Consider the following 13,155-nt stretch of genomic DNA (forward strand, 5'->3'; position numbering starts at 1 on the left):
TCGCGGATCAGGTTGACAGATCACTGGGAGGGTCCGGTGAGAATCCAGCAGTCATGATACACATCGGAACTAATGACAGAGTTTGAGGTAAATGAAGGGCCCTTAAAAACTATTTCAGAGACTAGGAAGTAAGTTCAGGGCAAGGACCTCCAAAGTAGTATTTTCTGATATACTACCTGTACCTCATTAACACCAGAAAGACAGCGGGAGATTATGGGGATCAACAAGTGGCTCAAGAGTTGGTGTTGGAGGGAGGGGTTTGGGTTCTTGGAGAACTGGGCTGACTTTGCTGTCGGCCACAGGTTCTACCGTAATAATGGTCTGCATCTCAATGGGGAGGGTGCAGCTATGCTGGGGGAGAAGATGGTTAGAAGGTTGGAGTGTTTAAATTAGGGAATGAGGGAGAGGGCAACCAGTGAGATAGGGGGGGAAGACAGTGACCTGGGACTAAGTACTAAGAATGGAGGTGGAGTGGTGGGAGGGGTTAGAACCCACATAACAGTTAATAGGGATATAATTACTATAAAAAATAACCATAAACCTCTAAACTGTATGGTGACTAATGTTAGAAGTGACTAATATGTGATGAACTGGAAGTATTAATGTCTGAGGAAAACTATGGCAAAGTGGGAATAACGGAGACCTAGTTGTACAAAAGTTGGATGAAAGGTGTGACTGGGCATAAAAATGGGAAGTGGGAGGGGTTTGTCTTTATATTAAATTCTCTTTAAAGCCCACATTACGGGAAGATATATGTGAGAGAGATGAACATGTGGAGTCTCTATGGGTAGAAATACTTGGAGGTAAAAACAATAATAAAATCCTCATAAGGGTTTACTATAGGCTACCAAATATAACAGAAGACAGTAACAATCTATTACTGAGGCAAATATATGAAGCGGCAAATCACAATCAGGCAATTACTATGGGGGACTTTATCTGGATATGAACTGGGAAGCTGAAACCTGCGGATCTCATAAAGGTAACAAGTTTCTGTCAATAACTAAAGACAATTACATTACGCAACTTGTACAGGTCCCAACTAGAGGGATGGCCATTTTGGAATTATTAACAGCCAAAAAAAACACGGAAGAGCAACAGAAGTGCAGGTTGGGGGGGGGGGGGGGGACACCTGAGAAATTGTGACCATAAAATATTAAATGTACACCTGTCTTTCAATAGGGAGTTTTATCAGGGAACTAAAAAAATATTAAACTTTAGGAAGGCAAAAGTTTGGTTGGCTTAGAGGTGCCCTTACCCTTATTGACTGGGACAGTGTCCTCAAGAATAGGAATACAGATAATAAATGGGGAATGTTAAACACCATCTTAAATACTTACTGAGAGCAGTTCACACCTTACAGGAAGAAAATATTTAGTAATAGGGGAAAATCAATGTGGCTCAATGAAGATATAAAGGAGGCAATAAACAAACAAAAACAAGAGGGCAGTGAAGAAGCACTAAAAACCTATAAAAGGACAAAAAATACAATTATGTAAAAAGCAGATAAAACTGCAAAAGGTGGAAAAAGATGGACTCTGCCAAAGAGAGAAAACTAACCCTAAACTGTTCTTCAATTACATAAATAGCAAAAACATTAATTGTAGAGGGTGAGGAGGAGAAAGCTAATCTATTAAATAGATTTTTCCACAGTGTATTAACAGAGAAAAAGGGAATGTCAGATGAGATGCAAATTGATAAAGTAAACTCTCACTAAAAGTCACCAGCTTAACCCAGAAAGAAGTGAGGCCGCCTTAAAAAGATTAAAAATAGACAAAAAAAAAAGCCGGGTCCAGATGGCATAACACACCAGTGTTCTAAGATAATTAAGTAATGTGATATATTTAAGGATTCTATAGTGACAGGATCTGTTACGCTGGATTTGCGCGCAGCCAGTGTGGTGGCAATATTCAAAAAAGGTCAAAAAGTGAGCCCAGAAACTACAAGCCGTTAAGTCTAACTTCTGTTGTGGGTGAAGTGTTTGAAGGGTTTCTAAGAGATGCTATCCTGGAATACCTCATGGGAAATGGCTATAAAACTTTAGAATCATTAAATCTTGACTTCCAAAGCATTTGATACTGTGCCACATAAAATGTTGATATATAAAATGAAAATGCTTGGTCTGGTTGAGGATGTGTGCAAGTGGGTAAATAACTGGCTCAATGATAAAGGATGGTCATTAATGGTACATACTCTAATTGGGTCACAGTTACTAGTGGGGTACCACAGGGGGCAAAATCAGGCCCGATTTTTTTTAAACTTGTTTTATTGAGAATAATAGAACATATCAAATTATATTACTCAGTGACGACATGGTTCAAGTCTACAAACCAGTTACAATTACTTAAAACAACATACACTGTATAACATATCATATTTGAAAATTTTGCAGAGTTCAGGATATTATCATCATCATCATACCTGTGAAGGGCTAAATGGCACCTAGGTGGGTCGAAAACCTCATTTGGTCCACCAACTGCTGGAATGCGTTTTGCGTGTGAGTTGTGGTTGATGAGCCACACCAAATTCCCCAGATTTTATAAAATTTATCTGGGCTCTTTCTATTTTTGTATACTATTTTTTCACATGGGAGAATAGAATTGACTAGATTATGCCATTGAGGCAGTGTTGGGGGTCTCCTGTCCATCCAGCGCAATGCTAAAGCCTTTACGGGCAAAAAGCAGTACCTCACCAAAAAAAAAAAAAAAAATACGGATATGGAATTGCCACTGCTCTTCATCTAGTACACCTAGCAGACATACAGCGGGGTTGGTGGAAGTTGCACCCCCAATAGTTGTCCCAGGAAATCTGTAACCTTTGTCCAGAAAGAGTATATCATCAGGCAGCTCCACATCAGATGGTTAAAGTTAGTGTTAGGTGCCTGACAGCGATGACATTGTGTGTTAGGGGTTCTGTTCATCTTAAAGAGTCTGCTTGGCGTCAAGTAACATTGCTGTATAATGTGTTACTGAATCATCTTATTAGCTGCTGGCGAGATTGAAGTGTAGGAGGACATTGTGGTACTCCACTTCTCTTCAGAGAGCAAGGAGATTATTTCTCGCCATTTGTCCAAGACACCCAGTTCTACGTGTGAAATTTTAGCTTGAATGAGGTGCGTATATATCTGCTAGATTAACCCCCTAGGTCCCTACATGTGCAAAACTCCTATCAAAGGATAGGTGGAAAGGGATTGGTGTGGCTTTGGGAATTGGGCGTTGAGCGCATGTCTTAGCTGGAGGTATCTGTAAAAGCTGCTTCTAGATATCGGGTAAAGCTTCTGCAGCTGCTCAAAGTTGACATATACATATTCCAAAGAGGTGATTCCAAGGTCTATTCAGAATTGCGTGTCTGGGAGGTTCAGCAAGTGCCGGAATGCTCGATTACCCCATAGAGGGGTTTCCAGGGAAGTGCCCTCATACCTAGTGATCTGTTTACACATCTGCCAGACTCTAGTGGCCAATCTGTGTATTGGAAGCAGCAGTCTAGTATGCAGGTCTGTTTTTTCCATTACAATCCAGAGGGAAGTCTCAAATAGGAAGCGCATTAAATGAGGTTTAAGTTTGGGAGGTCTGAATCAGAGAGCCAATGACAAATGTACCCAATGTGGCCCGCCAGCTAGTACAGTTTAAAGTTGGGTAGTGCCGTGCCTGACATTTCTTTTGCGCGGTTTCCAAATGAAGTTTTGCTCTGGCCTTACCCCAAATTAAGGAGGTTAATAGAAAGTTAGTTTTATTAAAAAAAACTTTGTGGTACTATCAGATCTGCGTGTTCCAAGCAGTACAGGAATTTTGGATTAGCATTTTGATAAGATTAATTTGGCCTGCTACAGATAGGGGCAATGAACTCCAAATCTTACATTTATTCTGCAGGAAGGGGAGGAGAGGGGCGGGCCCTATTCTTTTTATTATATTTATTAATGACCTGGTAGAAGGATTGCACAGTAAAATAGTAGTATTTGCAGATACAAAAATTATGCAAATTAATTAACAAGAGAGGATGCAAAGAGGTCGCAAATGGATCTGGATAAGTTGGAGGCTTGGGCAGAAAAGTGGCAAATGAAGTTTAAACACTGGTAAATATAAAGTTATGCACATGGGCAGGAAGAATACATGTCACCATTACACATTAAATGGGAAACCATGGAAAAGGACTTGGAGATTTTAGTTAACTGCAAGCTTAAAGGGTGCACATTGGTTGAACTAGATAAAAAAAAACAACATGTCCAAGCCCAACATCCTATTTTACTAAGTTAGCGTCTCACCCTGTCTTTTCCACCAGTAGCCAGCAGATTACCACCACCTGGGCTAAAAGCGCAGCATGTAACTGCCGCAGTGTGACCCCGAAGAACATAGTCAGGAGAAATGGATGAAACAGACATCATAAGATTATCCACGGACCACAGACCGATGGAAACATCATCTGGAATATAAAAAAAAAAAAATCTATGGCATCCAGGAAGTCAAACAATAATTTCCAGATTAAATGAAAGGGTAACTAAACTTTTTTCATAAATCAATAAAACAAGTAAGATAAACTTTGTAATACATCTTATTAGAGAAAAATGCTTCTCCATTTATCAGTCTCTTCTCCTCCTCCTTTCCCCACCACTAATCACTCACTCTACATGTACTGATACAATTCATACACAGAGGTCTATACACAGAGTAGATTACAGCTGCAGCCCATAGAAGTCTATGGGGGTAGGAAGGAGGAGCAGAAAGGAGCTGCTGAGAGGAGAGCGACAAAAAGACACGGCTGTAGCATGGATGAAATTATACAGCAGTACTAAGCAGTTTAGATGTGAATCTAGGAATAAGGTGAGATTAAACCATGCTATTAGTTGTCTCTCCACGGCAGCATCCTTCTCTCCTCCCTAAAACTCATGGAACGTGGCTGTTATCTGATCTGTCTTAATATGGATGTAATCAGTACATGCAGAGTGAAGGCCCATTTACACGCAAAGAATCTTTCAGCGATCATTTTGCATAAAGTGTTAATGGACACTAATGTCTATTAACACTTAATCATCTTCATTTGCATGCAAAAGGGCCTCCAGGAGCTATTTCCAGAGCCCAGCATGTGGACTGAGCTCTGCACACAGCTACATTGATCTCCTCAGAGCTGCCGGCAGAATACAATGTAATTTCCCGACTCCCACAGAGAACACAGCATGCGGTCTATTGAGAGATACTTTATCTCTCTGTGGCTGCAAGATGGATTTTAAGCTCACCTTTAAATCATCGTTCAGACAAAGAGTGTACAATGGCAGTGTTTGCACGCAATGATTATCGATCATTTGCGGTCGTTTGAACGAATTTTGAGCGGTAATCGTTGCATGCAAATGGGCCTTGAGTGATCAGTGCTGGAGAAAGGGGAAGAAGTGGCTTATAAGTGCAGAAAAGAGCATTTCTCTCTAATAAGATAATTAGTGAGGGTTTTTTTTTTAATATTTGCTTGCACTATTGATTTATGACAAAGTGTTAAAGTTTAGCTACATTTTCACTTTATGAATAATGGATATAAATTGAGACATTCTGCTTCATTATTCCAAAACAACTTTATGGTCCACATCAGTGATAATGTGCACTATCTCAATGTATGAAAAAAAATGTCTGGGAAGCAAATCCAATCTGCACTAACTGAGCATAAGGTTAAAAGCGGTTGTGCCAGAAATAACTCATCACCTATCCATATGATAGGTGATAAAAGTCTGACAGTGGGGGGGGGGGGGGGGGGTCTCACTGCTGAGACCCCTACTGATCCTAAAGACAGGAGTCCTGTTTCTCCTGGCTTCCTCACTGTTTCGCTGCATCCCATGCAGCAAGGAGGAAATTGACTGCAGTAATGGTTGCGCATTTTCAATGGGATGACAAAAGGCAATCGAGTCCAAGCGTTTGGCAACCCCACTGAAATTAATGGAACGGTGGCTGCACATGTGTGGCCATGACTCCATTCGATCTGACGTCACTGCCAGTGGGAGAAGTGATGTCCCAGTGACAAGAAGAGTGTGTGACAGGTCTCCCGTTCGTTTTTGGGATCAGTGAGACCTCCTACCAATCAGACTTATCTGTCCTATGGAAAGGTGATAAAAGTTAACTCTGATACAACCCCTTTAAGAACTTCTATCATACAATATTAAGATTTCACACTTTTCTTTTTCAGGATGCCAATAGCCGTTATTTCTTATTAATACATATAGGTATGAATTACTGAAAGGGCCAACAAGATGGCGAAACAATACACATTGTAGCAAGAATATGGTGATACTCACCAGAAGCGGATGCTAGAAATTGTGTGGATAATGCCAAGGCCTGAACAGGTCCCCTATGACCACATAGAGTAATCTGACAAGAAGACTGTCCTGGTGATACATTCCAGACCCGAATTAGACTATCAGAGCTGCCAGTAACCAGTGTGTTGTCCGACAGCCACACAAGACTGCCCACTGCCACATTCTCAAACAGACACTGCGATACAAGCTCCCCTGAAAGAAAACAAGATGCTTGAAAATGTATCATTACAATGAACTTTTTTTTTTTTTTTTATACACAAGCCATAGATGCATTCTCAGACTATTAGGCTGGGTTCACACGGGGCAGAATTGCCACTGAATTTCCATGCAGAAAGCCCGCATGGCAATTCCGCCCACGGCTCCTAATCCTGGGACTCGCCAGCAAAGTGGATGAGATTTCACAAAAATCTCATCCACCCGTTGCGGCCAAGCCACACGACAACTGACATGCGGCGTGGAATTAAATTCCGCAGAGTATCAATTCTTTTAGCTTTTCCACAGCGGCCCCTCTCCTCTCTCTATGGGGAGAGAAAGCCACAGCAGAATGCAGACGGCGAAACAGCTGCAAAACCCGCGGGTTTTGGAGCTGCACTTTTTCAGCGGAATTTTTGCAGTTTTTCTGTGCAGCCATTTCACGAGAATTCCGCTGAAATTCCGTCCCATGTGACCCCAGCCGTACCATTTTCTTTTCAAAATATCTTTTAATTGGTATAGAGCCAAGATACAGGTTTATCGAATAGTATAACAAAAAAAATCAGGTCAACATTAAACATAAAATGCAATAGAAAGAAAGGTACTTGTGGCTTCTCTGTCACCACTTGTTTAATTTCACAAATGTTTCAACAATAAATGTGCGTAAAAAAAAAAAAGCACCATCTATTTCTCAAATTCCTATTTCTCCAAAATCTAAATATTTATAATATTGTTCTATATTAAAAGTGGTGACAGACAACCAACAAAAACAAACATATGTAGACTTAGGCCCAATGTCCATGTGCAGATTTTATTTATAAAATCAGCGTGTGGCCCCTGCACGGGAGATCCATGCCTCTTGCTGCACCATAGGGATGCATTGGCATTTGTAGGGCAGCTAAAAGCATGAGGATGGGGCTTCTCTCCATTTTCCTGCAGATGTGCCCCACGGACGGCTCCCGCGGCTTCCAATGAAGCCTATGGAAGCCGTCCATATCCGTGGCACAGCCACAGCTGTTTTTGTGCTTTTCCCCCTCCATGGCCGCAGGCACGCATGGATTTCACTGCGGGATTCAGCAGTGAAATCCATACGTGCAAGTAGGTAAACTCAAGTCACAATTAGATTCTGAAAATAAACATATCCCGAAGCAGCAACCTTTCTCATTCTATAGGAAAACGTGAGAATTTTCTTTTTACCATTTTCAACTTTGTAGATATAAACAGAGTCTGAATGATGGCCAACAGCAAACCGCTGTCTGTCAGGAGAGATAGCTACAGAAAGTGCGGCAGACAGGGCAGTCTTCACACATCCGTGTGCATGTAGCCTGCCCAGTCCTCCAGATGAAACCTGCACCTGCAAAAAGAATAAGATTTAATCTCGGTACAGCTATCTAAAAGAGACCATCTTATCATTTAAAAAAAAACAAACAAAAAAAAAAAACTTGTCCATATGCCTTATTACAGAATATGGACATTAGAGGAAGCACCCTGTTCGGGAGGGGCCAGGGGCCGGGCCGGGCCGGGCCGGGCCACCCCCCCCCCCCCCCCCTTACAATAAGCCACTGTGTAAGAGCAGCTCCAACTCTGGTAGACTCTAGATGTCCATGTATTACATGACAGCTGTTCATCTGAATGGCTGCCATGTAATACTGCATTTTACTGCAGGGGACATTTCTGGCTCCCTGAAGTTCCTCTTGGTAAAATCACCTGTTTTCTAGGAATGTTGGCAGGTCTGATCGGAAATGGCAGGTCTTTGATGAGACAACCTCTTTAAAAAGGGCCCTGTTACACTCTATGAGGTTCTTACCTTGCCATCTTCTCCACCGGTCAACAGATATTCTCCATGCTGCAAAAAGTTAGAAGTCAACGTATATCCACTATGAGCTCTGAAACAAGACAGGAGAACCTGAGCTTCCCAGGACCACAGGGACACCCAGCCATCAAGACTTCCTGAGACAATTACATTGCCATCTAGGGAGAAGGACACTGTTCTCACCGATGAGTAACCACAGAGAACCTGCAAGAAAGAATATGTGTTAAATTTTATTAAACCCTTCAAGAATATGAATGTAGAATGAATTGTAAGAGGATGTCACTTACGGCACTTCTTTCCCAGCTGTTCAGCTGAACAACTGATACTTTGCCATCCCAGGATCCCACAGAAACCACCTGAAGAAAAGGGTGGAATGCTGCACAGTTCAGAGGACTAGAGAAGGAGTTGGAGCCTATGAGGGTGCAACGGCTGGTGTCCCATACCTAGACATAAAGCGGTACAGAATACAAGTCAAGGATGCACAGATGAAAACAAAGTGTGAAAAATACAATCAAAACCGAGGAGTCACCTTTATGTCAAAGTCCAGAGAACAGGTGAGGATCTGCTTGCGATCAGCACTAACGCAACATCCTGTGACTTGTCGTCTGTGGGCTTCAATTCTGTGTATTCTAAGCATAGGAAAAGCACATTTATTAAAGCAAGAATTAAAATGTTCAAGTATATGTCTACATTTATCAGTCCACATAATACTATGATAAGTATACTAACTGGCTCCTGACCTGGCCAACCTGATACTTTAAGTACTTGTCCATCCCAAGTTTATGGAGTAAGTAGTATATGTATGGAATACAGACACAGTAAGCATATACAAACTGGCTTCTGGCTTTAACAAAAAACACCGAAAACCCCATGTCGACAAATTAGTTAGATTACAACTCAATTGATTCATTTCACCTTAATTTACTTAGAACCCAATTTCTATGTATTAATATTGAACTATATATTACATGTCCCATACTGTATAGGTCTGTGGTGGCGAACTTATGGCATGCATGCCAGAGGGGGCACTGGGAACCCTCTTTGTTGGCACACACGCCGACGGTTGGTTACCACGATCGTGAATACCAACCGGGGTGCCGCGGCTTCCCGGCTGGTAATCACTTAGCGACGCTGCTATGGGTGCACATTTTGACGGCTGTGTGTGTACTACTATTACTATTTGGGCCAATATAATGGACACTATTACTAATGAGGCCACTGTGGGGTTAATATTATAACTGGGGCCAATATAGGGGACACTTACTACTGAGGCCCCTGTGGGTGACACTATAACTACTGAAGCCGATATAGAGGACACTTACTATTGGGGTCACTATGACTACTAAGGCTGAAATAGGGGACATTTACTACTGGGCTACTGTGGGGATCGCTATTACTATTGGGTTGCAGTTTGGGCACTCAGTCTCTAAAAGGTTCACCATCCCTGGTTTAGATCCCTTTTGTGTCTTGCACTGCATGCAAATGCCTGTACGTGGTCATCTAGAGAAGAATCCGAAATTTGGGCATCTTACCGGCACCCATCTGTTATGTTCCATATCTCCAATGTTCCATCATATGAACCAACACAGAGTAATGTGTCAGAAATAAACGCACAACATGAAACTCCATCACAGCCACTATACAAGGTTCTGATTTCCTGCAACAAACACAAAGCATATCAAGCCTTAACTTGTAGATAGAAGAACTGCAAATAGCATCAAGGCCAAAAGTAAATGTGTTTATGTGCTCTAGGTCAAGGTCCGTTAAATGCATGCCTGTTGATAGTACAGGTTCACAGTCCCAGTGTCAGATGTCGACAAACGTTGTTTGCACAATCCATTATTACTGTACAGCAATCACTGTTAGTTCACCAATTACTTTCTGTAATTTAAAGATATTTTATAATAACTGCACTTTTGTGTGGTGTGGCAGAGCCATACAGTTCCGCTATTGTGTTTGGATTATCCATTTTTAATGAGCAGGTTCTGGTTGTGCAAGTTGTTCGCTGAAGTATTATTTAACTTACAGCACTGAAACGAAGCAAAAGACGTTCAGCCCATTGAGAAGGACCCAGGAAAAAAAATCATCTGAAACTGGGCCCTGATGTGGTCCAAAATTGATTAAATGCAAAAATTTAGAATTGGATATCAGCATAATCACAAAGTTGCATTTACCTAACTTTTAACTTATGATATGATAATGATTGACTCATAAGCAAATTGAAGTAGTCACCTCTCCACTGTCTGTATGAAGAATATGCAACGAGCCGTCACTGGTGCCCACAACTGCCAAGTCTCCCTTGGAAGTCAATCCAACACAACCCGGGGTAGAAGGAACATCCAAAGACTTGCTGTAGTGAGAGAAAGGCACTTCAGTTGCTGATGCCAAATAATAATGACTTAAGAAACATGGTCTGCTCCATCACCCAACTCCTTACCTGCTGCAGAAATGCACAGAGTTTGGCTTGTTGTCCCATGTGGTGATGAACTGGCCTTCTGAACTCTTCCTGTCTGCCAAAATCTCTTGAGCTTGGATACAAACTGGGGACGACTCAGGCTCATTGAGAGCCAACTGATAAAACAAAGACGGATTCTGGGAGAGAACGTGCAAGGATCGCTCAATGAATTCCCTGAATACTCTCACAGGTGGATCGTGTCTAGGCGGATCAGTCTGCATGTGTTCCCAAGATGAAGGTCTTTGTGAAAGGGCAATCCCTTGGTGAAAAAAATAATGGGTTAACATGCTTAAATCCAAAAACACATTACTTAATATGGACTAATGAGACTAGTCCAACTCTATGTACGGCATAGTTGGCAGAGAAATAACTGCTGAAACTCACCATAGCTGCTGTAGATCTGGCATAGATGTGGCAAAAGACCCAAGGTGGCATGTGCTCGCAGGAAAGGAAGCTGTACAAGTAGCTGACCAAGAGTGTGTAGCTGCATGCCACAGAGCTGAGAAATTAAATAAATTTGATTATTCACAAAAGAATATAAATGTAAAACAGTCGCAAGGGTCACTCATCCCTGTGTGTCATCGCTCCTGTGCTCCTTCATGGGAGCTAGTAGGGCTAGCTCGCTCACAGAGCGACCAGCAAGGGGGCGGGGCGTCTGCAGGATATTTTTTCTCCTCTCGCTCCCCCCCGCTCTCCATTGACTTAACATAGCGTCCGTTCAATACTGAATGGCCGCTATTTGCACTGAGCAAATCAGCAATCAGCTCATCGTCCACCATTTATGCTGCATAAACGATGGATGATGAGCTGATCACTGATCGTTCAGTGTAAATAGCGGCTGTTCAGTACTGAAGATCCACTATGTTATGTCAATGGAGAGGGGCGGGGAAGCGCAAGGAGAGAAATCTCCTGCAGCCTCCCCACTGAGAGCTAACGATACTATCTCCTGTGCAGCAGCACGAGAGCGAGTATGTGCAGGGACGAGTGTCGGGCATAGTTTGCCCAACCTTCGTCCCGCCTAAAAGGGCCTTAAGGAACTTTTCATAGAGATTGCATACCAGATGATGGGACAGCTCACTCAGGCATTCAGCATGGAGCACAGAAGAAGTTTCCAGATCTTTGGGGGAGGATACTGTCCAAAAGTGTGCTAGAAGAAAATAAAGAATGAGAATGGTTTCCCCTTATACATGTGACTCGGAAGATGTGAGCAAGTTTCTTACCTGCCATAAGAAGATGAACTGCACAAACCACCTCTGGTTTTCCAAAATAGCGTTTCTCCACAGCTTCTCGTAGAAGACAACTAGAGAGATGTAGCCTAGGCTCAGATGTCAAGTTGTGGCTCCAAAGACCAAGAACACTATAAAATGAGCAAAGAAGCAGCAAATGAGAAAAATATTATAAGTACAATTGAATTAATGTTTAGTGAATGATTACAAGTCTACTTCTCCCAACAGTCTGGTTATGATAAACTAAAAATTATGAATATATGAAGAGGAGAGCTTCACTTCATTTTACAGACGCTATACGGATATGTCTATTCAATTAGTATATTAGTATGTGCAGTCCCCATAAAATAAAAATTCTGGAGCATCTTTTTTTTTAAACTTTGCAATGTGCTGATCCACTTTATTTGAAATGTATAAATACTCCGCAGCCAATACTGCCCCATGACATGCAATGGCCAAACACCATTTCATCTTCACGAGCAGAAATCGAATGCGATTTTCCGCTCACGGAGAAATTGCAGCATGCTGCGATTTTGTGCAGGCTAAGCGTGGCCAGTTTCCATTGAAGTCAATGTAACCCGTCCATCCTGCGGCACTTTTGCAGAGAGCACTGTGGAAGTATCATGGGATCCGCATCATTGTAGAGCACCGCCACCTACTGCGCATGTGCGACAGAGTGCCGGTCGGCACATCCGCAGCGCTGAACAGAAGACACCAGACAGGTTCGCAGGGGTCAGCGGCCAGGCACGGGGTCAAAATCTGCTGCAGGAATCCCGCATGCAGGGTCCGACCAGCCCATGTGTAGGAGGCCTTACCTTTTGCCTCATCAATGGGGCACAGCCCTAAACACCCTGACATAGTTCAATCAGTGCTTACAGAGTAAGGTCTCAGGTCCACGGGCATAATTGAATTGCGGAATCCACGTGTGTCACTCACACGTGCGATCCGCAGTTTAATCAGACCATAGACAATCATTGGGCATCTGCAGATAATTAAATACCTGCAGATGTCATTTTTCCTGATTTGCGGATCGCACGTGTGAAAGAAATAATAAAAGTCGCAGCATGCTCCATTTTCTGCAGATTTCCGCACGGATGGCTCCCATTGACGTCAATGGAAGCCATCCAATCCACGGTATACCCGTAGCTGACACTGCAGACATGCCGTGGATAAGCAG

General features: G+C 42.5%; 1 protein-coding gene across 1 annotated transcript in view; it reads right to left on the minus strand.

Annotated features, from left to right (window-relative positions):
• TEP1 (telomerase associated protein 1) overlaps nt 1-13,155 on the minus strand; it is a 74,508-nt gene that overhangs the window by 23,101 nt on the left and 38,252 nt on the right. Inside the window, exons 31-42 of the mRNA XM_066603741.1 lie at nt 11,973-12,109; nt 11,811-11,899; nt 11,137-11,251; nt 10,735-11,011; nt 10,530-10,647; nt 9,830-9,954; nt 8,827-8,926; nt 8,585-8,740; nt 8,292-8,501; nt 7,682-7,838; nt 6,272-6,484; nt 4,262-4,419 (exon numbers count right to left, since the gene is read on the minus strand). Coding sequence (XP_066459838.1) covers nt 4,262-4,419; nt 6,272-6,484; nt 7,682-7,838; nt 8,292-8,501; nt 8,585-8,740; nt 8,827-8,926; nt 9,830-9,954; nt 10,530-10,647; nt 10,735-11,011; nt 11,137-11,251; nt 11,811-11,899; nt 11,973-12,109 — 1,855 coding nt within the window. The remainder of the gene's footprint in view (nt 1-4,261; nt 4,420-6,271; nt 6,485-7,681; nt 7,839-8,291; nt 8,502-8,584; nt 8,741-8,826; nt 8,927-9,829; nt 9,955-10,529; nt 10,648-10,734; nt 11,012-11,136; nt 11,252-11,810; nt 11,900-11,972; nt 12,110-13,155) is intronic.

Source organism: Eleutherodactylus coqui, chromosome 5, assembly GCF_035609145.1.
Source record: "Eleutherodactylus coqui strain aEleCoq1 chromosome 5, aEleCoq1.hap1, whole genome shotgun sequence".
NCBI lineage: Eukaryota > Metazoa > Chordata > Amphibia > Anura > Eleutherodactylidae > Eleutherodactylus > Eleutherodactylus coqui.